Below are 25,368 nucleotides of genomic sequence, written 5' to 3'. Positions count from 1 at the left end.
CTCTTCTTTGTGGGACTTGTCTACGGTTTACCATAGTTTGCATGTCCCCAACTGCAATTTCTCTGTTATTTCCCAATAAACCCATTTTTACTGGTACAGTAACTGGCAGTTTTATTTTTAAGGTTAACACATGTTACTTTCCAGGACACACAGGATCCTGCAGTAATCGAAGCAGGGAGTACCTAAACTTACGTTCCTGAAAGAAAAGTAAGAGTTAGCCAGGAAAGTACAAGTGGAACTAGAAGGAGGGGAACAAAGGAAATAGCTGATGCAGAGGCCTAGAGCCAAGGTTCAAAATCAAAGAAATGAAGGAGGGTTCAATAGGAGAGGGAATGCAGTGATGAGGTCTGAGAGCTAGGTAGAGGTGGAGCCAAGAAAGGCCTCATAAACCACAAGAGACATTTCTCTATCTGGGTGAAAAATCAATTTAAAACAATTACTACAAAATCGAAGAGAGTCTACAAGTTTAACACCTGACTTACTTCTCACAGAAACATACCTGTAATACTGTTATTATAGAGGCTTTCAACATATTCACGGTGATTAAAAAAAATACAGTAAAAATATATACTTCAGAACAGCTTCTACCAAAAAAGCCAAAATCATGACTATAAAGCAGTATTATTTTCTTCTCTGTAACACATAGTCTGTATGGGAAAACAGGACAGCCTGTGGGGAAACACAAGGTCCAGGTGCCCACAACAATTAACAAAATTTATAAAATACCGTAAAGCCAGGATTTTATACCCAAGCATACTCTTCCTATATTATAATGAGATGTGCCCCTTAGGATCATACACTTAGGTCGCAAAATCTGGCAAATACTTCCAAAATTACATCAAATATAAAATCATTTCATATCCGTCAGGACTAAGGTTTGGGGTATTTCTCATAAATTTTCTAAATATCTGTAACTGGAACTTCACCCTTAAGCACCAAAACTTTTTATTTTTGATGGATTTTCCCTAAAAGGTACCTATGCATCTACACCCACCAACTCTGCAGTTTAATCCTCACTCCACGTGGTGCAGCCATTATTTTGGACATCAATTATGGGCTCCAGTATTCATTGTGACCATCAATCACTAGGATATAGCAGAGCTATATGTGCCCCTTCCTCAAAGCGCCCTATGGATATAGTGATTTTTTTTTTTTTGCCTTTTTAAAAATATATATACACACAGTTTTAGATTTCTTCATCAGGTTGTCAATGTTCACGGACTACAATCGGGATGCCTACCCAGGCCTTCTTCTAATTTGCTGCTTCTAGTTTCTGCCTGGGGAATCAAAAAACTAAACTAGTTCAAACGATAGGGAAAATGAATAAAGAGTTGCTGAGTCCCACCTACAAAAAATACATAGATTTTACGCCACAGATTTTGGCTGCTGGAGACTATTTAGCTTCTCATTAGCCGTTCTCACCAATACCCCAAGGTGTTTCAAATGAGCTAAGGCCACTCCTACTACGCTAAGTTACCTCCAGGTGCTACAACCTAAGTGATTCCTGGTTTGCCTCCACCACTCCTAAGTGCAAAAAGAAAGGGGGAGGGGGCCAAAATGACCGGTTAACCGCACACAAGCCTAAATTTTCCCTCATGGGCACTTAACTGGAAAGTAGCATTTACAAATAAACTGCAACTAAAATTCACTAAGCTGGTCTGCAACATTCTCAGCTCTTTCTACGTAGGAGCTCATTTGAGTAGTTCCACATTTCTTGCTAGCTCTGGCACGAGAGGAGACGTCTACCAGACAGGTTTTAAAGTCATCCTAAGAGAAAAATTAAGCTCTTACACCCAATCTTATCTGGAAATGAGAGGATGTGTGTAATACAGTAGTTAGAGCCAACTTCTGCTGAGAGCGAGCACTCCTCCGACACACCGGAAGTTTTGAAATATCCTGCAGGCTCCCCGTAGGCAAAGTGCTTTTCCTTGCCCCGTCTCAGCTGGTCCCCGAAGGTTCAAGGACCCCCTCCGCGAACTGCCGCACAAGGGGCGCGGGCCCCCGGTGCGCCACCGAGGGGAGAGAGGCCGGCAATCACGGCCGACCGCCGGCTCCTCGCCGCGTAACCTTGGCAGCTCGCGAATAGCGAATCGGGCAGGTGGGAGGCACCTGCGGCCGGCCGGGGAAGCCGCGGCCCGGGCCCCGGCATGGACGCCGCACCGGGGTGCCTCAACGCCGCCCGCGCAGGCCCGGCCGGCCGCGAGAGCCTTCGGGGGAGCCCCGCGTGGGGCCGCGCGGCGGGGTAGGACCCCGGGCTCGGCAAACTCGGCGGCCACCGCCCGGCCCGCCCCCGGCGCCGCCACTCACCGAAGAAGCCTTGCACGATCCCGAGCGGGTGGCTGAGCCAATCCTCCCCACAGGGCATCTCGCCGACGGGCCGGGGCCGGCGCGGCCCGGCGTCCCGCGCCGCGGCTCCTCCTCGGGGGCTCGGCCGCTCGTCGCCCGCGCCCTCCCACGCACGGCGAGCCTCGGGGCGCGGGCCGCCCGGCCTCCACGCGCCTCAGGGAACGGCGGCTGTGGCGGCGACAACCGAGGAGCAGCTGGCCACGGGCAGGCGGCGCGTGCGGATCCCCAGCCTCCACTTCGCACAATGGCGGGAAATAGGCGCCGCCGACCGCGCTGCCTGCGACCTGGGTGGAGCTCGCGCGGGGAGGGGCGGCGGGAGCGCGCGGCGCGGCCCCGCGGGCGGGAGGAGGGGTGAGTCGGCTCGCGCGGGGGCGGGGCGGGGCGTGGACGCGACGCGGTGGCGTCGCGGCGGCGACGCGACCGCCATCTTGGAAATGGGCAAAAGGAAGGGCACACGGGGCTTCGGGGAGACTGGCGTCGTGGCTGAGGTTGGCGTGTTGCAGTTTATCACGCTGTGCAAGTGTGAAGGGGGAAACTGCCAATGTCCGGTTTATTAATTCATGATAGGAGGCCTTGCCCAGGTCGGAGGCGACAGCATCCTGAAAGCACAAGCCCAAGGAGAGGTCCTCTCTGGGCAAAATTAGTGAGAAACAGCCCTTGGGGTCCATCCACCTCCTCTTGGTGCTGGTTTTGTTTTTGTTTTGCTCCTTTCTCTGGAGCCCTGCCTGAAACCCATGTCGAGACTTTTCCTCAGCTGCAGAAAGTCTTATCCCACTGAGGGAAGAATGAATTTAGATAAGGGGCACTTTGAAAAACCCCAAACGCCCTTTGCTGTCATCTCCAGCACTATGTTAGAGGGACCAGTTCCTAAATGAGGAGCAAGCTCATAACTGAAAACATACGTGGTCGGCCTCTGCCTAGAAACTGGAAACAGCCAGGGAGCTTCGGCAGGTGCCTGTGGAGGGTGTGTACAGGCATACCTTAGAGATACCGCCACTTTGTGCCACACCACTGCAAGAAAGCGAAAATCATAATAAAGCGAATCAGAGAATGTTTTGGTGTTCCAGTACACACAAAGACTAGGGGTATACTATATTGTAGTCTATTAAGTGTGCAATAGCATTATATGTAAAAGAAGGTGCATACTTGAATTTTAAAATATTGCTTAAAAGATGCTGTCCTTGGGGGGCACCTGGGTGGCTCAGTCAGTTAAGCATCCTCTTGATTTCAGCTCAGGTCATGATCTATCTCAGGGTCATTAGATGGAGTCCCACATTGGGCTCAGCGCTCAGTGGAGAGTCTACTTGAGATTCTCTCCCTTCCCCTCTGCTTCTTCCCTTCTTCAAATAAATAAATAAATCTTAAAAAAAGAAAAAAGATGTCATCTGAACTTTCAGCAAGTCATAATCACCCATCAGGGATCATCATAACAGAGTAATAATGAAAATGTTTGAAATGCCACGAGAATTACAAAACCTGTCATAGAGATACCCAGTGACCAAATGCTTTTGGAAAAATAGCATCAGTGGACTTGCTCTGAATGGTGTTGCCATAAACTTGGAATTTGTGAAAACAAAACAAACAAACAAAAAACAGAAAAACGCAGTTTCTGTGAAGTGCAATGAAGCATAGTAAAACAATGTATGCCTGTATGGAGATACCCTCAGAATGAAGGGTGGTGACATCAGCATACGCAAAAGATCAAATCTAGGGGTAAACTTTTAGTGAGGGCATTTGGAAAATATCCAAGTTCAGCGATGAAATAGCATGTTTCTCCTAGGCCTGGAATGTACCTGAGAAAACTGCAGTATCAGCAACTGAAAATAGAGCTTGTTCACAGAAGGATGATCTGAATGGACTCTGGAAAGTGGGGAGCCCAAGAGCAAGAACTGAATTCAAATCTCAAGCCCTACTTAGGGCAAAGGGGGGGGTCATTTGTACTTCTCACTGTGAACTAATTAATTGGCATACTGGATTATGCATAATTATACATCTGGCTCTTGTGAGTTTGGGTGAGCTGAGAAAACGGAGTTTCAAATCCACAAAGCCACCACTTTGTTCATTTATTCGGTTGTTTAGCAGAGAGTGTTGCCAAGTCCCTCGTATTAAATGGAGAAATCCCATATTTTAGCTTTGTGACCAGGAACATGCAAATTAAATATATGCAGACATGAAAATGTCTGTCATAATAATCAAAGATTTGTTTCACATGCGATTGCAGACGGATACCAAGTCAGCCGTGGCTAGGGACACTTCAGTTTTAGGTTTCTCCCTCTGTATTTAGTTACTTATAAACAACCAGTTGCTCAGATTTACTTAAAGAGACACTGTGATGTTTTTGAAATGTCATTATTTTATAATGTGAATGACTGTTAACATCTAATTTTTCTGTGGGAAGATATTTGAAGTAGTTAATGAAAATGTAAGCATCCAGGGCAGGGTCCAAACAAGTACATCTCTATGGCATGATTTTTTCCCCACTACCAGTAACAGCACTTCTGCCCCCACTCCAAGCCTGTATTTTTAAAGAAGGCGATAAGTAATCCCCTTTACCTTTGTGAGGTAAAGGAAAAGGATGCTTGAGGGCTTTTCTGAAATGTGACATTTACACTAGAACTTGAAAATAAGAGTTAACTAGGCAAAAAGTAGGAGGGGAGAGTGTTCCAAGCCTAGGAAAGCAAAGCTTGCAAAGAAAAATTAAAATAATGACAATTTATTATATGACTTGGCTACTAATAGTATTTATATAATCATAACAATGTTAAAATTTGAATGTCAACCTAGCCAACATTATAATTTAACTTTAGTGAGAGGCTAGGGGGGAAATATATCCGATGAGGACAAAGATCAAAAGGGGCAAAATCCTCATCATTCATCTGGGAAGTCAACACATATGCAAACGGGAAAACCTTCAGAAGTGGCAATGTAACCATATTAATTTAGAAACAGAAATACTGAAAGAATTGGCTGAAAGAGTTGAATGTAGCTGCCTTCAGGGTGGGGTAAAATTAAAAAAAACATTTGCTGGTTTTCTACGTATTTGTTATTAACTCAACCCCAACTGCACTAGAATTTCTGCTGGATTGTAAGCTCCTTGAAACGATGATTTTGATATTTATATGCTGTTTTATTCCTTAGCACTTAGAACAGTGCCTGGCATAGCATGGGTGTTCAGTAAATGGTTGCTGAATGGATAATGCACATTTTCCATCAGTTGCCTAAATTTCCTCTCTAGGTGTTTAAACACGTTTTCTTGGATATCTTTCCCAGAGACTTTGACCTGTTCCAATCCGAACTTCTTGCCCTCTACCTCTGGTATAAAACTGTCTTCCTAGGGTCTCCTACCACCACTATCCTAAAGATTCTCTTTCCTTTCATGTTGTCATTGAGACTTTGAAAAAAATCTGTTCCCTCCTTCTTCCATACCCATAGATAGATTGCCTAGGGGAGAACTGCAATTCTTAGTTTCAGAGGCGTGGCTCAGGCTGGTTGCCCAACTAGGGACTACATTTCCCAGCTGCCTTTGAGGCTAGGTGGGACTGCGTGATTAGGTTCTTAGTTTTAGGTTGGAATGTGCAGAAGCAAGTTGGTCTTTTGCATTTATCCTTTTCTCAGAACACAAAGGGAGAAGGGATTTCTTAACTATCTCTGTTTTCTGAGGAGTAAGTGGGGGCAACTAATAGGGAAGTTGGGCTCATTGATCAAGCCCTGACTTTTCTAGGCCAGTGGCTGCTGCTGTTGTGGGTCAGGGTTCTATTGTTAAATATGCTCTGGCTACTTTTTGTATGTTCAGTCTCAGAAATAACACGGAAGCCACATATGTAAATCAAAAGTTTTTAGTAGTTACATTAAGAGATATTAAGAGGTACAAACTTCTAATTATAAAATAAAGAAGTCACAGGAATGAAAAGAACAGCATAGGGAATATAGTCAATAATATTGTGATAACTTTGTATGGTGGCAGGTGGAAATTACACTTACGGTGGTAAGCATTTCATAATTGTATATAACTGTCAAATCCCTAGGTTTTACACCTGAAACTAACATAATATTATATGTCAACTATACTTCAATTAAAAATTGAAAACAAACAAGAAATTGTAGTGAGATACTATTACACATTCATTAGAATAGCCAAAATTTAAAATACTGGCAACACCAAGTACAGACATTAGTGGTTGGAAAATAAGATGATATAGTCACTTTGGAAAATAAAGTGGCGGGGCGCCTGGGTGGCTCAGCTGGTTAAGCTGCCGACTCTCGATTTCGGCTCAGGTCATGATTCCTGGGATCAAGCCCCCCACTGGGCTCCCTGCTCTGCGAGGAGCCCGCCTCTCCTTTTCCCTCTGCCTGCTGCTCCCCCTGCTTGTGCTCTTTCTCACTCTGTCAAATAAATAAATGAAATCGTAAAAAATAAATAAATAAAATAAATCTTAGGGAAAAAAAAGAAAGTGGCAATTTCTTACAAAGTTAAATATACTTGACTATAAGACCTGGCAATTCTACTCCTGGGTGAAATGAACACACGTCCACATGAAGATTTTTAGATAAATGTTCATTGCAGCTTTAATAACAATAGCACCAAACTTGAAACAACCCAAATGGCCACCAACAAATGAATGGGTAAACAAATTACAATATAGCCATACAATAAAACACTATTTAACAAGGAAAAAAGAATGAACTATGATTCACATGACATGGATGAACCTCAAAAACATTGTTTAATCAAAAGAAGCCAAGCACAGAAGAATACATACTACATGATTCCATTCATATGAAACTTACTAAAGATAAATGTGGGGGTGGGGGTGGGGGGATAGGGTAACTAGGTGATGGACATTAAATAGGGCATGTGATGTAATAAGCATTGGGTTATTATATTATATAAGGCTGATGAACCACTGACCTCTATATCTGAAACCAATAATACCTTACCTGTTAATTAATTGGATTTATTTTTTTTAACATTTTTAAATTTAAATTCAATTAATTAACATATGATGTATTATTGGTTTCAGAGGTACAGGCCTGTGATTCATCAGTCTTATGTAATACCCAGTGCTCTTTACGTCACATGCCCTCTTTAATGTCCATCATCCAGTTACCCCATCCCTCCAATCCCTCCCCTCCAGCAACCCTCAATTTGTTTCCCATGATTAAGAGTCTCTTATGATTTGTCTCCCTCTCTGGTTTCATCTTGTTTTATTTTTTCCTCTCTTCCCCTATGATCCTCTGTATTGTTTCTTAAATTCCACTTATCAGTGAAATCATATGATAATTGTCTTTCTCTGATTGACTAATTTTGCTTAGCATAATACCCTCTAGTTCCATCCACATCATTGCAAACAGCAAGATTTCAATTTTGATGGCTGCATAATATTCCATTGCATATACATACCATATCTTTTTTATCCATTCATCTGTCGATGGACATCTGGGCTCTTTCCATAGTTTGGCTATTGTGGACATTGCTGCTATAAATATTGGGGTGCAGGTGCCCCTTTGGATCACTACATTTGTATCTTTGGAGAAAATACCTAGTAGTGCAATTAATGGGTTGTAGGGTAGCTCTATTTTTAACTTCTTGACGAGCCTCCATATTGTTTTTAGAGTGGCTGTAGCAGCTTGCATTCCTGCCAGCAGTGTAAAAGGGTTCCCCTTTCTCCACATCCTCACCAACATCTGTCATTTCCTGACTTGTTAATTTTAGCCATTCTGACTGGTGTGAGGTGGTATCTCATTGTGGTTTTCATGGGTATTTCCCTGATGCTGAGTAATTAATTGAATTTAGATTTTAAAAAATGGTATCACCAAAAAAAGAGACAAATGTAAAAGTAGAAAGTGGATCAGTGGTTGAGTAAGGCTGGGAGTAGAACTTACAAAGTTATGAATTGCCTGAAAAGAGGAACACAAGGAAATAGTCTAGGGTGATGGAATTATTCTACTCAGATATATATTTTTGTCAAAACTCAGAGAATTGTATACTCATAGTTCATGCATTTTATCATGTAAATTGTACCTCAATAAAGTTGATTAAAAAGTAAAAAGAAACATAACATTTTTTAAAGATTTTATTTATTTTAGAGGGAGAGAGAGAGAAAGAGAAAGAGGGGGTGGAGGGAGAGAAACTCAAGCGAACTCTATGCTGAGCACAGACCCAAAAGTGGGGCTCGATCTCATGACCCTGAGATCATGACCTGAGCCAAAACCAAAAGTCAAAGACTTAACCGATTGAGCCACCCAGGTGTCCCCAGATAACATGAATTTTAATAGTATATTTAACTGAACGTATCCAAATTATTATAATTAGAATCATCAACATGAAGATTTTTGTAAAGTATTTATTTATTTGAGAGAGAGAGATCACAGAGGCAGAGGGCGAGGGAGAAGCAGACTCGCCACTGAGCAGGGAGCCCTGTGTGGGGCTCAATCCGAAAACCCCGAGATTGTGACCTGAGCTGAAGGCAGACGCTTAACCAACTGAGCCACCCAGGTGCCCCAATATGAAGATTTTTAACGGATATTTTACATTCTTTTTTTGAAATCTGGTGTGTATTTTACACTTACAGCACATCTCAGTTCAGACAGCCACGTTTCTGCTCAATAGCCACAGGTGGCCAGTGTGACCACATTAGGCAGCACAAGAGAAATTAGGGCCTTCAGTATTCAGATCAGAGGAGGTAAGAATCTTGCTCAAAGGGACGCCTGGGTAGTTCAGTCAGTTAAGCGTCTGCCTTTGGCTCAGGTCATGATGGGATTGAGTCCTACAACAGGCCCCTTGCTCAGTGGGGATCCCGCTTCTCCCTCTGCCTGCTGCTCCCCCTGCTTGTGCTCTCTCTCGGACAAATAAGTAACTAAAAAAAAAAAAAGAAGAAGCAGAAGAAGAAGAATCTTGCTCAAAGGCATTTTCAAAGTTCCTTTAAGATTGTTCAGGTAGGAGCACCTGGGTGGCTCAGTCAGTTAAGCGTCTGCCTTTGGCCCAGGTCGTGAACCCAGGGTCCTGGGATTGAGTCCTACATCCAGCTTGGGGAGCTTGCTTCTCCCTCTCCTTCTGCCCCCTCCCCCTGCTTGTGAGCGTGCTCTCTCTCTCTCTCTCTCTCTCTCGCTGTCAAATAGATAAAATAAAACATTTTAAAAAATTAAAAAGTAAGAGCTCTACAAACTAAAGAATCTAGCCTTGTGGCAAAGGTCAGATCAAGGATGTAGCTTTCCCACCCATGCCTATTAGGTTGACAGGAAAAGAGCTCAGGTCAGACAAGGAAGTAAAGAACACACAGCTATCGGGAATAAAACACCGGGAGCCTGGCCTGAAAAAGTCTGCAACTGGCCAAACTTTAAAGCGAGTCTCAGGCCCCACACTCATAGGAGCAGGAGGTGAGTCACCAAAGCCGTGCAGCTCCCAGAGAGGACATGCTTCCTCGTGCCATTTCAGGTATGGCCATGGAAGACCCTGGACAAGGAGAAACCTCCCCAAAGGCAAAGCTCAGGCCAGAGAAGATTGGAGACTGGGGAAATCATTCCAGAGCCCTGAACCAGAGGCAGCCAGGATGAATCATAAATACTCTCCACTATCAGGGCAGGAAGTATTTTTAATTTCTGCCTAGGAGGATTTAATCATTTTTGTGGGGACAGTGGGAGTCTCCAGGGCAGGTACCCTGCTCTCGGCTCTGCGACTGTCTCTTGTGCCTTATGGAAGCAGCCACATGAGACCTCATGGAAAAGGCTGAGCTGTGCCCAGAGATCCTGGGGTTTTAAGCCAGATGCAGCTGGTTGCTTGCTTTGGGGGGTGAGTATGTCGTACGTTTGGGAAGATGGGTGGTATTCGGTGGCCAGAGGGACAGACCATCGTGGTGACGGTCATGTGCCCGTTAAAATCTTCTTCCTCCATGCAGAACAATTACAGAATTGTAGTTAGGATGTAGCTACTCAGGTGAGGATGCTCTTCCTACCTCTTCTTGCACTGAGTGCCTTTTGTTGAAGTTCTCCCTCATGGAATGTGAACAGAAGCATCTCATGCAACGGCAGCCTCACTTGTTAGGATGAGACGTTTGTGCCTGAACCCCTCTGACCTCTTCCTGCTGCCGTGGCTGGCGAGAACTAGAGCAGTCTCGGAAGACTTAGGTTGAAGATGAAAAGCTGGTTACCTACATGTACTCTTATGTGGGTGAGAAATGAACTTTTATTTTGTTTGAGCCATTGGACTTCTGGGTCTTTTTGTTATAACACCTTACATTCCCCTGTACACCTGTATTGGACATCGTGTTTCCTGTATCCCACATAGGAAGACTTTCTTAGTTTACTCCTTTATTTTGATGGAGAACCTCCTCCATTTGCTTTCTTAGAAGATGTTCTTAGGGGGTAATTGTTTCGAGAGCTGAATTCCTTGGCATTTGACCTGTTTTTATCCTTCTGGAACATTTAAGGATCTTCTGTTTGTCTCCAGTGTTCTATTTTCAACTATTCTGCTGGGTACTCAACCCTTTCAATCTGGAAACTTGTATCCTTCACTTCTGGGAAGAAACATTTTTTTCTTTGGTGATTGCCTCCCCTACATTTTTTCTGTCTCTATTCTTAGCAGAACTCTTAATATTGGCTTTCCTTGCCTGGCACTCAAATTTTCTCATGTTTCTCCCTTAGCTCCCATCTGTTTGTCTTTTTACTCCACTTTTGGGGGAATTTCCTCATTATTTATCTCCCTTCTACTGATTTTCTTGTTTGTTGCCTGAACATTTCTTTTTAAAATAACACCCTGGTCTTGTTTCTTGGTTACAGACCTTCTTACCCCCCTGAGGATATTATCGATAGATTTTGTAAATCTTTTTCTTCCTGTGTGAGTTGTTCCTTGTAAATCGCCATTTCTTCTTCCTTTTGTGTGTTTCTTGTTTTGATCTCTTTCACATTAAAGGAGCTTCTCAACTATGTGGTGGTTGTGTTTAAAGTGTGGGGACTTGGGGCGCCTGACTGGCTCAATCAGTAGATCATGCAACTCTTGATCTTGAGGTTGTGAGTTTGAGCCCCACATTGGGCTTGGGACACACTTAGTAAAAATAAAAATGAAAAAATAAAGTGTGGGTGATGTAGTTTTTTTGAATGTTGTCATTGGCGGGATACAGAGCTGACGGCCAATAAAGAATGCTCGAGACATCTCCGGAGCAAAATGGTGGTTTTATTAAAGCACAGGGACGGGACTTGTGGGCAGAAAGAGCTGCTGCCTGCTTTCCTGGGCTTGTGAGGAGCAGCTGATTGTATACCTTGGGGTGGGAGAAGTAATGGTAAAGGGAAGTTGCAGAAGGACTTTCATATGTTAAAGAAGACTCAGGATCCTGGAGGAATGTTACAATCTGCCTATCTCGAGTATTTGTCCATGGGCTGCAGGTTATAAGGAGATGTAATTTTACCTACATTTCCTTCTGCCTTTGTTTCCCACATCATGGGGACTAACAAGGTGATTGGGAGCTCAGAGCATATAAACAGGGTTTGTTGATTGCGAGCTCAAGTATGAGGTAATCTGGCCGGACTGTCTTCCCGGAGAACCCTGACTTCAGCCTCTCTACATGCCCCAAAGAAGATTCTTCTAATCTTCTGCCTAAAAGTTGAAGACCTGGCAGCCCGTGTTCTTGGAGCTGAGTGGAGAAACTGGGCTGGGTTTGTGGGAGAGATTATTTGGTTATTTAGTAAGCACGTATTTGCTTAATGTTCCTTCTGTTACCCACTCCAGAAGGGAAACCTTTACAGTCTTTTTTTCTAGAAGGTGGATGGTTAGTGGTCCAGTTACTCAGAGTAGGGGGAAGGGACCTAACTTCTTCAACAGTTTTAACCAATCTTCGTACTTACAGGACCTCTCTCTAGCTTCTCTGCTACTTCCTGAGGTGCCCAAGGTTATCAGGCCCTAAACCTTAAAAGGATCCTATGATGCAAATAAAGTTGCGCCTGCACTTTTCCCATTACTGGTTTGTTAAAGCACCTCCTACAAGTCCATTTTGTGTGTGTGTGCAAAATCTTGTTGCTGTCAAATCCTCTCCCATCCTCCTCATCCTTACTGGTTTAAAAAACAAACACACCTATTAGTGTTTTTTTGGGGGAAAGATTTTATTTATTTATTTGAGAGAGAGCGAGAGCCCACAAGAGAGCTAGCACAAGCAGGCAAGGAGGGGCAGAGGGAGAGGGAGAAGCACTCTCTCCACTGAGCAGGGACCCCAAAGCGGGGTTCGATTCCAGGACCCCAAGATCATGACCTGAGCCGAAGGCAGACGCTTAACTGACTGAGCCACCCAGGTGCCCCTACCTATTTGTGTTTTCAACAGGGCTTCAGCAGGAAGAAAATGAAGACACTTCTCTTCAATCTGGCATCTTTCCCCAGAAGTAACTTCTATTTCTGTTCATTCCTACTGCAATTGTTCTAATTTGAGCCACCATCCCTGCTTGCCTGGTCTGCTGTAGCAGCCTGCCAACTGCTCTTCCTACTTCCAGCTTGCTCTTTCCTTATCTATTTTATTACACTGAAGTCAGAGTGGACTTTCTACAGAGCAAATGTTATTTCTTCACCCTCCTTTCAACCCTTGTTGACTCCCTTTTGCTCTTAACTTGTAAGACCTGGCATCATCTGACCTTGCTGAGCTTTTCATTCTTATCTTCCAACTTTCTCCCAGGTACTCAATGGGCTCCAGCCAGACTCTAATCCATGTGTCTCTTCACACCCAAACGTGGCATCTCAGGGTATCCCTACCTACTGCGACTTTACTGAAATGATATCTTACCGTTTCCTCCAAAACCTCCCCACCAAATTTTCCCAATTAACTTCTCCTCATTGTCTTTCAGGTCTCGACTTTAATTTTTCCTCAAGGAAGCTTTTCATGTCACTCAACACTATGCAGGTCCTTTGTTGATGGTCTGATTGGTCTAAATACTTGCTATCTTTCCCCACAGAAGGGTTAGACCTCCCTCCCCCGATGGTGTCAATACCCCACATGACACATTCTGGGAATTTCTACATTACAACTTTCATCACACTATAGTTTAGTGTCAGTATGTGTTTAGTTGTCTTCCTGACCAAACTATAAGCTCTAAGAAGTAAGGGTCTTGTGTCTTATACACCACTGCACCCTCAGTGTTTAGTATATTGTCTTCCCACCCCATAGAAATGACAAAGATTCTCTCCTTGACCAAATTCTAGCAGTTTAAGGTCATGTCCCTAGAATGACCCCAGTCCTCCTTAAAATGCCTGCCCTGAGAAAGCTAAACACTGCCAGAAGAATTTACTGTTTGTTCCAGCCAAAACTTGGTGCTAGGCATATAGGCCCCTGAGCTCCCTTTCAGTGCAGTTATTTTAGAAAACTTGCAATTATAAATCCTTTATAATTTTGAGATGCAAATCTGCCACAAAGCACTATCGTCTCAAGGCCCATCTTCTCCCAGTCTGGTGGTGTATTGCTCTAACTTGTACAACTGCCTGTCAGAAACATATGAGAAGTTTGTTTCTCTCCAGATAAATGCCAATTAACAAGCCCAGGTGGCACAGTCACATGGAACAACACCCCTTGGCACCTCTCAATGCTTTTCCTGTAGCACTCTAGTCTTTCAAAAGTCTCCAGCCTTTTGTTTTGGGGAAGTTCGGTTCAGTTCATCATGTACCTTCCTTCCTGTTGTAATAGCTGTTACTGAGTAAAATCTATCCTTACCGCTATAGCCAGTGTCTGTCTTTATTTATCTCTGACAGTAAGCACACTAAATAGTTACTGAATTAATTAAACAGGTTCTATACAGGCGTGTGAACAGCTACGGGGGAGGAGTTTCATTATTTCAAAGCTTCTTTCAGGCTCTGTCTTCCTCTCCCACACTCCAAAAAGATATTATTTCATAATATCTAACTACATGAAAGATGACAATTACATCCAAATCATCCACAGTGCATTTTGGGATTCAACTAATCAGATTACTGCAGACAGATACAGAAAGCTATTTTAAAAGTAGCACCTCTAAATTTTAATTCCCTGGATCCTCTTTTAAACATGGCTTAAAAACTTCAAAAGTTTTGCCATTTCTATTTCTGGGCCAACAAAAGAGTTCAGTTCAGTCCAGAAAGACATGTGGGCGGGGGATGTGAGTGCGAGCGTGGGTGAACTGGGCTCAGCTTCGGCTACAAATGGCTCACACACCTCTTCTCTCTCAGTGTGGGTAGCACTCTGCTGTCGGCTCTTGCAGACTTCCGCTGTTTCTTCAAAATCTTTGCCAGTTACACTCTTCTGTTTCTACTTTTAAGAAGCCCACAGGGCCCCCCGCAATCGGTGACCCCTCAGCGTGAGCTAGTGTCTAGATTCAGAACCGGCCGCGCGGCCACTCCCACGCTCCAGCCGCAGCCTCGGCCCCGGCACCACCCGGGAGTGTCACGTGCTAGGACTCGGGCTTGAAGCCAGCGCCGCCATGTTGGTTTCTGGCGGCGCTTTCCAGGGGAAAGGGAAAGCGGCTGACCAGCCTCCCAGAGTTCCGGGCCTTGTGCGCAAGTGCGGAAGTGTGTTGGCCCCGAGTGTGACCGGTTTCCGGCCGGTGGTGCTGCACCGGCTGCCAGGAGACGTGTAACGGACGGTGGGCCTCAGCCATGGCCGAGAGGAAACCTAACGGTGGCGGCGGTGCCGCCAACACCTCCTCATCGGGCACCAACTTACTCTTTTCCTCCTCGGCCACGGAATTCAGCTTCAACGTGCCCTTCATCCCAGTCACCCAAGCCGCCGCTGCCTCGGCCTCCTTGCTCTTGCCCGGAGGTAGTGGGGGGGGGGTCCGGAGGGACGAGTGTGTGTGGGGAGGCGGGAAGGGGGCGTGAGGCGACGAGGGTCGGATGGGAGGTTTTCCTTCTGTGTCGATCCGACTCTCTGGGTAGCTTGCCAGGGCCATCAGTGGCCAGGTTTGAGTGGCTCGGGGGCTTTGAGATATCGGAAGCAGGGGCCAGATCAGGAGACTTGCTCTTCGTCCAAGGAGCCCTCTGCTCCGAGGGCTGGGCGCTCCACACTGACGCTGACATTACCCAGATTTTTGTTGAACACCTATTAGTGTGCTAGGGAATGCAAAAAATGTAGTGCTTCTCAACTAGGATATCTCCTAGGAGAGACAGATTTCCTTCCTGGGGTAGACATGAAGTATTTGGAAAGTAGAGGTACAGAATGCAGTACTCCTCTTTCAAGACAGTGCTTCACTTTGTCTAAGAAGCTTTTTCTTGTTCTCCTTGCCCCCCACTCCTATGCTCACCCTAGCTCTTTCATTTCTTTATTACTATTTAGGGGTATTGCTTTTTAATGATTGCGTGGCATAACCCAGAGCATGGCATTTAGGGGCACAGACTGTGTTCCAGCCCCGGCTCTGCCAGTAACTTGCTGTATGACCTCAGTCATGTTACTTTACCTCTTTGTGCTTCACTTCCCATATTTGTACAGCCTCATAAGGCTGTAAGGAGAAGCGAATTGATTTTTGTAAGGCACTGAGTGTAGTTTCTGGCACCTAGTATTATAGAAATGTTTGTGAAGTCAACATATCTGCCTCTTTGTTTGGACTGTGGGCTTCTTGACGTCTGTGGCTATTGTTAGAGTGTGTGCTAGAGGAGTGGCTCAGGTGGTACTACTAGAAGGGCCTCACATCTCCTATACTGTACTGAGGAGTTTGTAGTTCATCCTATAGCGTATGAGAGAGCTTTGAAGCATTTTAAATTAACAAGGCAGTGAAATTAGAGGCATGTTTCAGAAAGACTGGAGTTTTCTGAAATTGCATCAGAGGAAAGCTGACCGTAGCAAGAGCGGTCAATCTGGTGGCCACTGGGAGTCAGGTACGAGTGGATGGCACTCTAGCCCTACCCAGCCACATTGGGTATGAAAAGCAGGGATGAGAGGTGAGAGATTTTTTTCGTTTATAAATTGTTGTGACTTAGGGACTCACTGGAGGCCATACTGTCAGCTCTGTCAGCACACTTCTCTTCATTCAGTTTTAGCCCAAAGACCTAGCTCCCTAACTGGCGTATAATGGATACTGTGTACATGTTTTTTTTTTCTTTTTTTTTTCTTTTAAAGCTTTTATTTATTTATTTGACAGAGAGAGAGACAGCCAGCGAGAGAGGGAACACAAGCAGGGTGAGTGGGAGAGGAAGAAGCAGGCTCATAGCAGAGGAGCCTGATGTGGGCCTCGATCTCATAACGCTGGGATCACGCCCTGAGCCGAAGGCAGACGCTTAACCGCTGTGCCACGCAGGTGCCCCTCTTGAATGAGTATCTGAATGATTAAATGAAGGGATTGAGAAATGACGGGGGCGGGGGGAAGTCTAAGAGATGATGCTTTGATTTGAGTGTCTGGATGGATGTTGACAAACATCTGCCGAGCTAGTGTAGTGTAGTAAAAGGAGCACGTGAAGGGAGACTGTTAAGGTGATAAATGCATTTTCAGGCTTACTGAATTTGAGGTGTATGTGGCTGAGTCTGCCAAAAGCGTTGAGGAAGCAGTTGGGTAATAGGTTCTGGAACACATGAGAACAGTCTCGGTTTGAGACAGAGTTGGGAGTGTCACAAGTGTACGAGTGCTCATTAAAGTTGTGGGTGTCTTTACCAAATGTGTCCATGTGTAATTAGAAAGTGCCCCTGAGGTGAGCTGGCTTCACGTTGACATGAGCATTCATTTACAATTGATGCTAATCAGAAAAAAGTTTCTTGGATCAGGTTGATCCCAAGTTGTCTTAAAGGACGAAGGATACCACAGAGGTTTTCCGCATTCTATGTTTCTAGTTGTTGAGAGATGAACTGAGAAATACAAGACAGGTGAGGTCCAGGCCGCTGAAAAGAGAGAGTGGGAATGGGAAATATATCCGAAAAGGAGAATAGAACCAGCAGACAAGGGGCTTTGTGCAGGAGGTGATATTTTATTTTTAGTTACAAAGAAACAACTGAGAGGAGTATTTTGAATAGTGGAGTATCTTAAACTGATGTGTGAGAAATATAATGGGAGCAACCTAGAAGCTCAAGCCAGACTCTGTGAGCGCAGGGGCCTCCTTCAGCAGAGGTCGAGAAGGATCCTGGAGCTTGAAGGCCACTCGGGCAAGGATCACAGCGTGCTGTCTGCTGGGTGTGGGTTCTCTGTTGGGCTCCAAGCCTCCAGCAGAAGGAGATAAGAGGGAACGAGACTGGAGAAGGAAAAGATTAGGGAGAGGAAAGTTTCTACAAGCTAAGGGTTTATAAAATCTTAGTAAGGAAGAGTAGGCTGAACTTCTGAAGCTGTGTAGAGGGAACATGCTTTTTTCTTTCTTTCTTTCGTTCTTTTTTTTTTTTTTATTAAGATTTAATTTATTTAGTTGTCAGAGAGAGAGAGAGCACACACAAGCAGGGGGAGCAGCAGGCAGAAGCAGAGGGAGAAGCAGACTCCCTGCTGAGCAGGGAGCCCAATGCAGGACTTGATTCCAGGACCCTGGGATCATGACCTGAGCTGAAGGCAGACGCTTAACCAACTGAGCCACCCAGGCGTCCCAGGGAACATGCTTTTATTGTACAGTTGGTCTCAGAAGAGAAAATAATACCTGGGGTTGATAATACCTGCAGTGAAGATCATTTTGGCAAGGGGAAGTGAAGAGAACTTCCTTTGGTTAGAAAATGATTTTTCTCATGATTTGACATTCTCTAATGACTAGTTATCTGGATGTGATACTATGTGATTTTAGGGATGGCAATTAATGGTTGACCTACTTTGCCTTGGGAATACAAATACCACATGTTCATTTGTACAATGAATGCTTTGTAGGTAAGAGCCCTGACACACCCCTTCTTGTCAACAGAGTCATATCTGTACTTAAGTTTCTTATTACTGTAGAAATAAAATTATGTGTAATTTGGTAGTGGAATAATATTTGAATTATTTTTTACCAGGAAAAAATTCAAAATGAGATATAAAAATAGTAGGTACAAATTTTGTTTCTATTTTTGAAAACATCCTTATACAAATAGGTATAGTAGGTACAAATTTTGTTTCTATTTTTGAAAACATCCTTATACAAATAGGTGTAATTATATATGTAAATATATATACTTTTTTTTTTTTTTTTAAGATTTTATTTGTTTATCTGACAGAGACACAGCCAGTGAGAGAGGGAACACAAGCAGGGGGAGTGGGAGAGGAAGAAGCAGGCTCCGTGGAGCAGGGAGCCCGATGCGGGGCTCGATCCCAGAACCCTGGGATCACGCCCTGGGTGGAAGGCAGAGGCTTAACAACTGAGCCACTCAGGGGTCCCAGGTGTAATCTATATATATTTACAAAATAAATACTTAGCTATTTATATTAAAAAAATTAAAAGGTTGTGTACCAAAATGTTAACAGTGATTGTCTCTGGGAGGTGGGCTTATGAATGAATTCCAATTTTCCCCTCCTTTTGTTGTTTCTTATTCATATTTTCTGGTTTTTCATTTCAAAGAAAAAAGAAAAAGGTTTTCATCATTTTTTCTGTAATGCAGAAACAACAACAAAACAAGAGGTACAATCGATAGATCTGCCGCATAGGATCCTGTCTGCAGAGCAGTAGACCATCCTTTAAACCGTTTGCTCTCCTTTTCCTTTTCAGAGGATTCCACAGATGTTGGTGAGGAGGACAGCTTCCTCGGTCAGACTTCTGCTCACACATCTACCCCTCAGACATTTAGTTACTTCTCTCAGGTATCAAGCAGTAGTGATCCTTTTGGAAATATTGGACAGTCACCGTTAACAACTGTGGCAACATCAGCTGGACACTCAGCGTTCTCCAAGTCCCCGGCTGCTTTCCCTTTTACAACCGGATCCCAAGATGTGTTGAATGCATGTCCACCGCCCATTTCGAAGGCTCAGTATGGTGCTCCACCTTCTTCACAGATGGGAATGAATACTTACCTGCCTTCTCAGCCGAGTAGTCTCCCTCCTTCCAATTTCGGGAGCCCACCACCGGGAACACTGCAACAAGGACACAATCCATATCGTCATACCCCTGTGAGCAGCAGGGCCAATCCTTATATCGCACCGCCGCAGCTGCAGCAGTGCCAAACACCAGGCCATCCCGCCCATCCTCCACCCCCTGGACCCCCTGTTCAGATGTACCAGATGCCTGGAGGATCTTTGCCACCGGTATGAGACATGTTTTTATATCCACCTATTCATTCTGATTTTCTCTCTCTCTCATCTTAGGCTATGTTTTTAAAAACATTGCACTTTTTATAATCATTGTGATGATAAATTATTTTCAAAGGCCATTCTTTGTAAGCTACATGCTTTGAAGTAAACATTCTTTCAAAGGTAGCTCACCAAATGGTTCATCTATTAGTTTATATTATCAGTTTATGGAAGTAGTACTTGAGTTTAACGAGTTAACTATATGTCAATGTTTCCATATTTTAGTGTAAGATATCAATAATAAATGTCACCTGGGGATATGTGAGAGTTGAGGCAATTATTAACAGACTGCCAGCTTCTCATTTTTTAATTATCCTATTCAATCAAAACATTCAATTACAGGGACTAAAATTGATTACTCCAATAATTTATTGACATTATGAAGTTTGGGTCTAGACAGTCAAACCCTGTTTCAGGAGGGTGATGGAACAACATTTTATGAAATTCCCTTCTGCTCTTTTCCCAGCCAGTTGTTCAGCTGACTTCCATGGGGAAATCAGCTGAATCAAAAAAAAGGGAAATTATTAAAAGGAAGAATTAAGAACCCCAGCCAGTGTGGTAGGGATAGTGGTATTATAGTCAGAGTATAACCTCACTTCTTTCTTAGGGATAGAGAATGGGCTCTGTTTTATTGTTTAATTTAAATCCTGTCAACTACAAACTCTCGATAACGTTAGATTTCAGCATACTTGACGGCAACCAGAATCACAGTGTGCAGTACAGTTAACATACTAGTTTGCCAATTAAATTTTTGGAAAGTTTCTAATTAAGAATTTTAAAAGTGGTAATTTCAGACTTAAAATTGCAGGGGTGCCTGGGTGGCTTAGTTAGTTAAGCGTCCAACTCTTGATCTCAGCTAAGGTCTTGATCTCAGCGTCGTGAGTTCGAGCCTGCCACTGGGCTCTCTGCTGGGCGTGGAGCCCGCTTAAAAAAAAAAAAAAAAAAGAAAGTTGCAAAAACAACACTCCAGTACCCTTAACCCATATTTATCCATCATTAACATCTTACCCTTCGTGTTCTGTCACTTGCACACGTGTGCATCCTCTCTCCTGTTCTCACCATGTATGTGTGCAGTTGTTTTGGGAAACACTTGGTCAGTTGAATACATGATCACTCTTCACTCCTAAATATTTTCCTGCATATTTCCTTTTTTTTTTTTTCTTAGATTTTATTTATTTACTTGAGAGAGAGAGTGAGCAAGAGAGAGAGCACAAGCCAGGTGGTGTGGGCAGGGAGAGGCAGAGGGAGAAGCAGACTCCCTGCTGAGCAGGGAGACTGATGTGGGGCTCGATCCCAGGACTCTGGATCATGACCTGAGCCGAAGGCAGACGCTTAACCAACTGAACCACCTAGGCGTTCCCTTGTGCATATTTCCTAAGAATAAGAAAGTTCTTTCACATAACCACAGTACAGTTAACACTGTGGTAACTTTAATGTTGATACATTCCAAAACTATTTTCGATTAAAAAATTTTAAAATAGGGGCGCCTAGGTGGCACAGCGGTTAAGCGGCTGCCTTCGGCTCAGGGCGTGATCCCGGCGTTGCGGGATCGAGCCCCACATCAGGCTCCTCCACTAGGAGCCTGCTTCTTCCTCTCCCACTCCCCCTGCTTGTGTTCCCTCTCTCGCTGGCTGTCTCTATCTCTGTCGAATAAATAAATAAAATATTAAAAAAAATTTTTAAAATAATTGTATTCTGATTTTAAAAGTATTTCCATTACAGAAAATATGAAAAATGCAGAATAGTCAAACGATTAAAAATTGCCCCTTGGTAACCGCTGTTTTCATTTTGTTATATGTCTTTGTTATATTTTTTTCTAGACAAACATATTTCTGCGAACATTTTTTAGATGTTAAGATTTTTTCTAAAACATTTTTAATGGCTCTAGAGAATTCCAGCATTTAAGTAACATAATTTATTTAATCAGGTCTCTGTTGGACATTTAGATTGTGTCCATTGACTGCCTATTATAAATGACCTTTTGTATACATCTTTGTAGGTAAATTTTTACTTGTTTCTTAATTACATCTTTAGGATGAGTTCTTAGAAATGGAATGGCCAGGTCAAGGAATGTGCAAGTTATAAAGATTAACTAAATCATAGAAGACATACTGCTAGATTGATTTCTGTGGAGGTGCTAGTTTATTTTGCCATGAGTTTACAGAAGCCCAGTTTACTTTTATTTTATTTATTTATTTATTTTTTTAAGATTTTATTTATTTATTTGAAAGAGAGAGAAACAGCCAGTGAGAGAGGGAACACAAGCAGGGGGAGTGGGAGAGGAAGAAGCAGGCCCATAGCGGAAGAGCCTGATGTGGGGCTCGATCCCAGAACGCCGGGACCACGCCCTGAGCCGAAGGCAGACGATTAACCACTGTGCCACCCAGGCGCCCCCCAGTTTACTTTTAAAACTAATGTTGGATTTTGTGAGATTTTTAAAAAAATTTTCGTTGCTTTAAGGCCTAGTTATTAGACTAACCAGTTGTCTAGAAATACATGTAGGACGATCATTACTAATGTCACTTTGGATCTGAGGCATACATGGAATTGTTTTTTCGGACAAGCATCATAGTCCTCTAACTTTTTTGTGTCCTCCAGATGCCTCCTTCAGTGCCATCAGGGTCGACCCCTCCAACGCAACAGCAGGCCCTCGCTAGACCTGCAGGTCCCTCTGTGCAAGCGCCACCTCCTTTTCTGCTTCAAAACCAATACGAACCTGTTCAGCCCCACTGGTTTTACTGCAAGGAGGTAGAATACAAACAACTATGGATGCCTTTCAGTATGTTTGACTCTTTGAATCTTGAAGAAATCTATAATTCAGGTAAGTACTGATCATGCATCATTTGTATCTGATTTTAGGAAGAGAAGAAATAAAGAGTATTTATCCATGGCTTATTACTTTTTGTGAATGTCAGCTTTCTTAGTCCTTGTAGACCCCACCAGACTCTGTACCTTAAAACAGTGATATTAACTTGAGTCCTGAGTTATTTGAGCAAGGTTTTTAAAGAAATGTTTTAATAATTTTCTTCTTTGCTTAAAGGTGTTTTAAGTTAGAGAAATAGAGTAGTTCATATAATGTGGGTGTCAATTTTTCTATTTCCCTTATTCATTTGTAGCTAATGGGCATTTATAAAACATCTTCTTTGGAACTCTTGTTCCCGAAGATGCTCTGAAAAGTGTTCTGTGGTCAGGTGAGTTTTGGAAGTGATTTAATCCCATTCACCTTTTGAGATAGTGCACTGTAGTGTCTTAAGGCTCTGAGAATTGGAGTATGGAAATATGTGTTTGTGTTTATGATTTTTTTTTTTAAGACTTTATTTACTGAGAGAGAAAGAAAGAGCAAGCAAGAGAGAGAGCACAAGCAGGGGAGAGGGCAGAGGGAGAAGCAGATTCCCTGTTGAGCAGGGAGCCTGATTCGGGACTTGATCCCAGGATTCTGGGATCATGACCTGAGCCGAAGGCAGATACTTCACCGATGGAGCCACCCAGGTGTCCCTATCCTGATGATATTTCATCATGGGACTTAAAAATCACTTGTTAATACTCCCTAGAAATATACTTTATGGAGCATTGCTGCTTTTATTAAAAAAAGAAAACCCAGCAGTTATTTGAATTATTTTATGATTTTTTTAAAAAATGGTCATTCTTTTTTTAAGATTTTATTTATTAGAGAAGAGAGTGCTAGTGCATGCACACGAGCAGGGGGGAGGGGCAGAGGGAGAGGGCGGAACCAAGGAGCCCAGTGCGGGACTCAATCCTGGGACCCTGGGGTCCTGACCTGAGTCGAAGGCAGACGTTTAACCGACTGAGCCACCCAGGAGCCCCTTAAATGATCATGTTTTAAAACTTTGCTCTGGCTATTTTTTCTTCACTTAAGAAGAGTCCTGATTTTGAGCAGGACAAATTAATCTTAAAATTCTATTTTTAAACAAAAATGAACTTAGTTCTTTGTCTTTTAGGATCAGCCAGTCACCATATTCGTTATTTATTACTTTTAAACATGCCTTGTTACTGTCGGGTAAAATGTGGATTTTGTGCTCCAGTCCAGCCAGACCCTGAGAGCGTGGTTCTAGGCACGGATGGAGGGCGCTATGACGTGTATCTCTATGACCGAGTGAGGAAGGCTGTGTACTGGGAGGAGGAGCCTGCTGAAGTGAGACGCTGTACTTGGTTTTACAAAGGGGACACAGACAGCAGGTTTATTCCCTATACAGAGGAGTTCAGTGAAAAACTAGAGGTACGTGGACTTTATTCCTTTACTCGTTTCTTTAAAAAAACATGTGCCCTGTATATATCGGAGCCTCCTATAACACCACTCACAATGGAGCCAACTTTATTTTTTTTTAAGAATTATTTGCTTACTTTAGAGAGGGAGGGAGAGAGTGCGTGCACGAATGTGTGAGCGTGGGCGAGGGGCAGAGGGAAAGAATCTCAAGCAGACTCCCCGCTGAGCACAGAGCCTGACTTGGGGCTTGATCCCAAAACCCAGCGATCATGACCTGAACCAAAGTCATGAATCAGTCGCTTAACCAGCTGAGCCACCCAGGTGCCCTGAGAGGCAACTTTATTTATACGTGCGTGTTTATTTATAAGAGTCTGTTTTGATCCTGTTCACAAAGAGGATTGCTTTTTAAGTGGTGCCGTTGTTCATGGATGCTAATCATGACCTCTGTGTCTGAAGGTAGACTGTTTTTTAGGGACATATTACAAACCTAAAAAGGTTCTTGTAGCAAACTTTCAAATCAACTTAGTCTGCTGGGATCTGTTGTTAACAGCACGTGCCAAGCATATGGATGCTTTTCAAATTACTGTTCAGTAAAAGGCTTGAGATTAATCTCTGATTTTTGAAAATAAATAGAAAACAGAATAGGAATACATGTCTCAAGACTTATTAGCCATTTTAAAAAATAAAAATGCTGGGTAATGTTTTATATAATTGTGTTAATTTCTTATGATTAGTCTACTTCGTGGTTGAATTAAATGTTTGAAATAAGTTAAATGATTCGATTTGCATACATGGAAACGAGATACAGAACACCGTAGTTACTGTTGTTTAATGTTGTAGTTATTAAAACTTGGATAACCAGTGCTAACAGAAAACATTAAAACATGATTATGTTACTGGTGAAAGGGGCCTCTAAAATGTTAACCTTCCCTAGTTCATATTTTGAATAGCTTTAGGTAGGGACTAGACCTTATGTTTTGTTTAGGAGCTGATAGTCAAGTTTAATAGCTAACTATTAATTATTAAATTTTGTGTTTGAAGAATATAATATTTAATAGAGATAAGAGAAAAATTAAATCACAATCATGTCATCCTTTCAGATTGAACCCCTACATTTAAAAATATTTTCTTAGACAATTATCTATCCATATACATACTTTTTCTAACATTTATAATAGTTATAGACTTTTTGTGGCATATTTTGCTTTTTAAAAATATTTATAAATGCATTAAAAAATTTTTTTTTATTTGTTTATCTGACAGTGCATACAAGCAGGGGGAGGGACAGAGGGAGAGGGAGAAGCAGGCTCTCCGCTGAGTAGGGAGCCCAACATGGGCTGGATTCCAGGATCCTGGGATCACGACCTGAGCCAAAGGCAGACACTCAACCAACTGAGCCCCTGAGGCGCCCCATATGAACGCATTTTTTTAAAAGATTTATTTGAGAGAGAACATGAGCAGGGGAGTGGGGCAGAGGGAGAAGCAGACTCCCTGCTGATCTGGGAGCCTGATGTGGGGCAGATCCCAGGACCCCAAGATCATGACCTGAGCTGAAGGCAGATGCTTTACTTAATGAGCCCCCCAGGTGCCCCTATAAATGCATTTCTGAGGTATTATCAATTGTACCTGTTCTGGAAATA

General features: G+C 43.3%; 2 protein-coding genes across 6 annotated transcripts in view; one reads left to right on the top strand and one right to left on the bottom strand.

Annotated features, from left to right (window-relative positions):
• Positions 1-2,401, bottom strand: part of LOC103659351 (minichromosome maintenance complex binding protein) — a 46,857-nt gene extending 44,456 nt beyond the window's left edge. For both annotated transcript variants that reach the window (XM_040623868.1, XM_040623870.1), the window contains exon 1: positions 2,308-2,401. In XM_040623868.1, coding sequence (XP_040479802.1) covers positions 2,308-2,365 — 58 coding nt within the window. In that variant the 5' untranslated portion in view covers positions 2,366-2,401. The remainder of the gene's footprint in view (positions 1-2,307) is intronic.
• Positions 2,402-14,893: 12,492 nt separating this feature from the next.
• LOC103659365 (SEC23 interacting protein) overlaps positions 14,894-25,368 on the top strand; it is a 42,463-nt gene continuing 31,988 nt past the window's right edge. For 3 of the 4 annotated variants that reach the window (XM_040624361.1, XM_040624360.1, XM_040624359.1), the window contains exons 1-4: positions 14,894-15,107; positions 18,926-19,458; positions 22,102-22,324; positions 23,547-23,740. In XM_040624361.1, coding sequence (XP_040480295.1) covers positions 14,945-15,107; positions 18,926-19,458; positions 22,102-22,324; positions 23,547-23,740 — 1,113 coding nt within the window. In that variant the 5' untranslated portion in view covers positions 14,894-14,944. The remainder of the gene's footprint in view (positions 15,108-18,925; positions 19,459-22,101; positions 22,325-23,546; positions 23,741-25,368) is intronic. The other variant, XM_040624358.1, reaches the window with a different exon arrangement.

The sequence above is a fragment of the Ursus maritimus genome, unplaced genomic scaffold (assembly GCF_017311325.1).
Source record: "Ursus maritimus isolate PB19 unplaced genomic scaffold, ASM1731132v1 scaffold_7, whole genome shotgun sequence".
In the NCBI taxonomy this organism is placed as follows: domain Eukaryota; kingdom Metazoa; phylum Chordata; class Mammalia; order Carnivora; family Ursidae; genus Ursus; species Ursus maritimus.
This window is presented reverse-complemented; position numbering and strand designations above follow the sequence as displayed.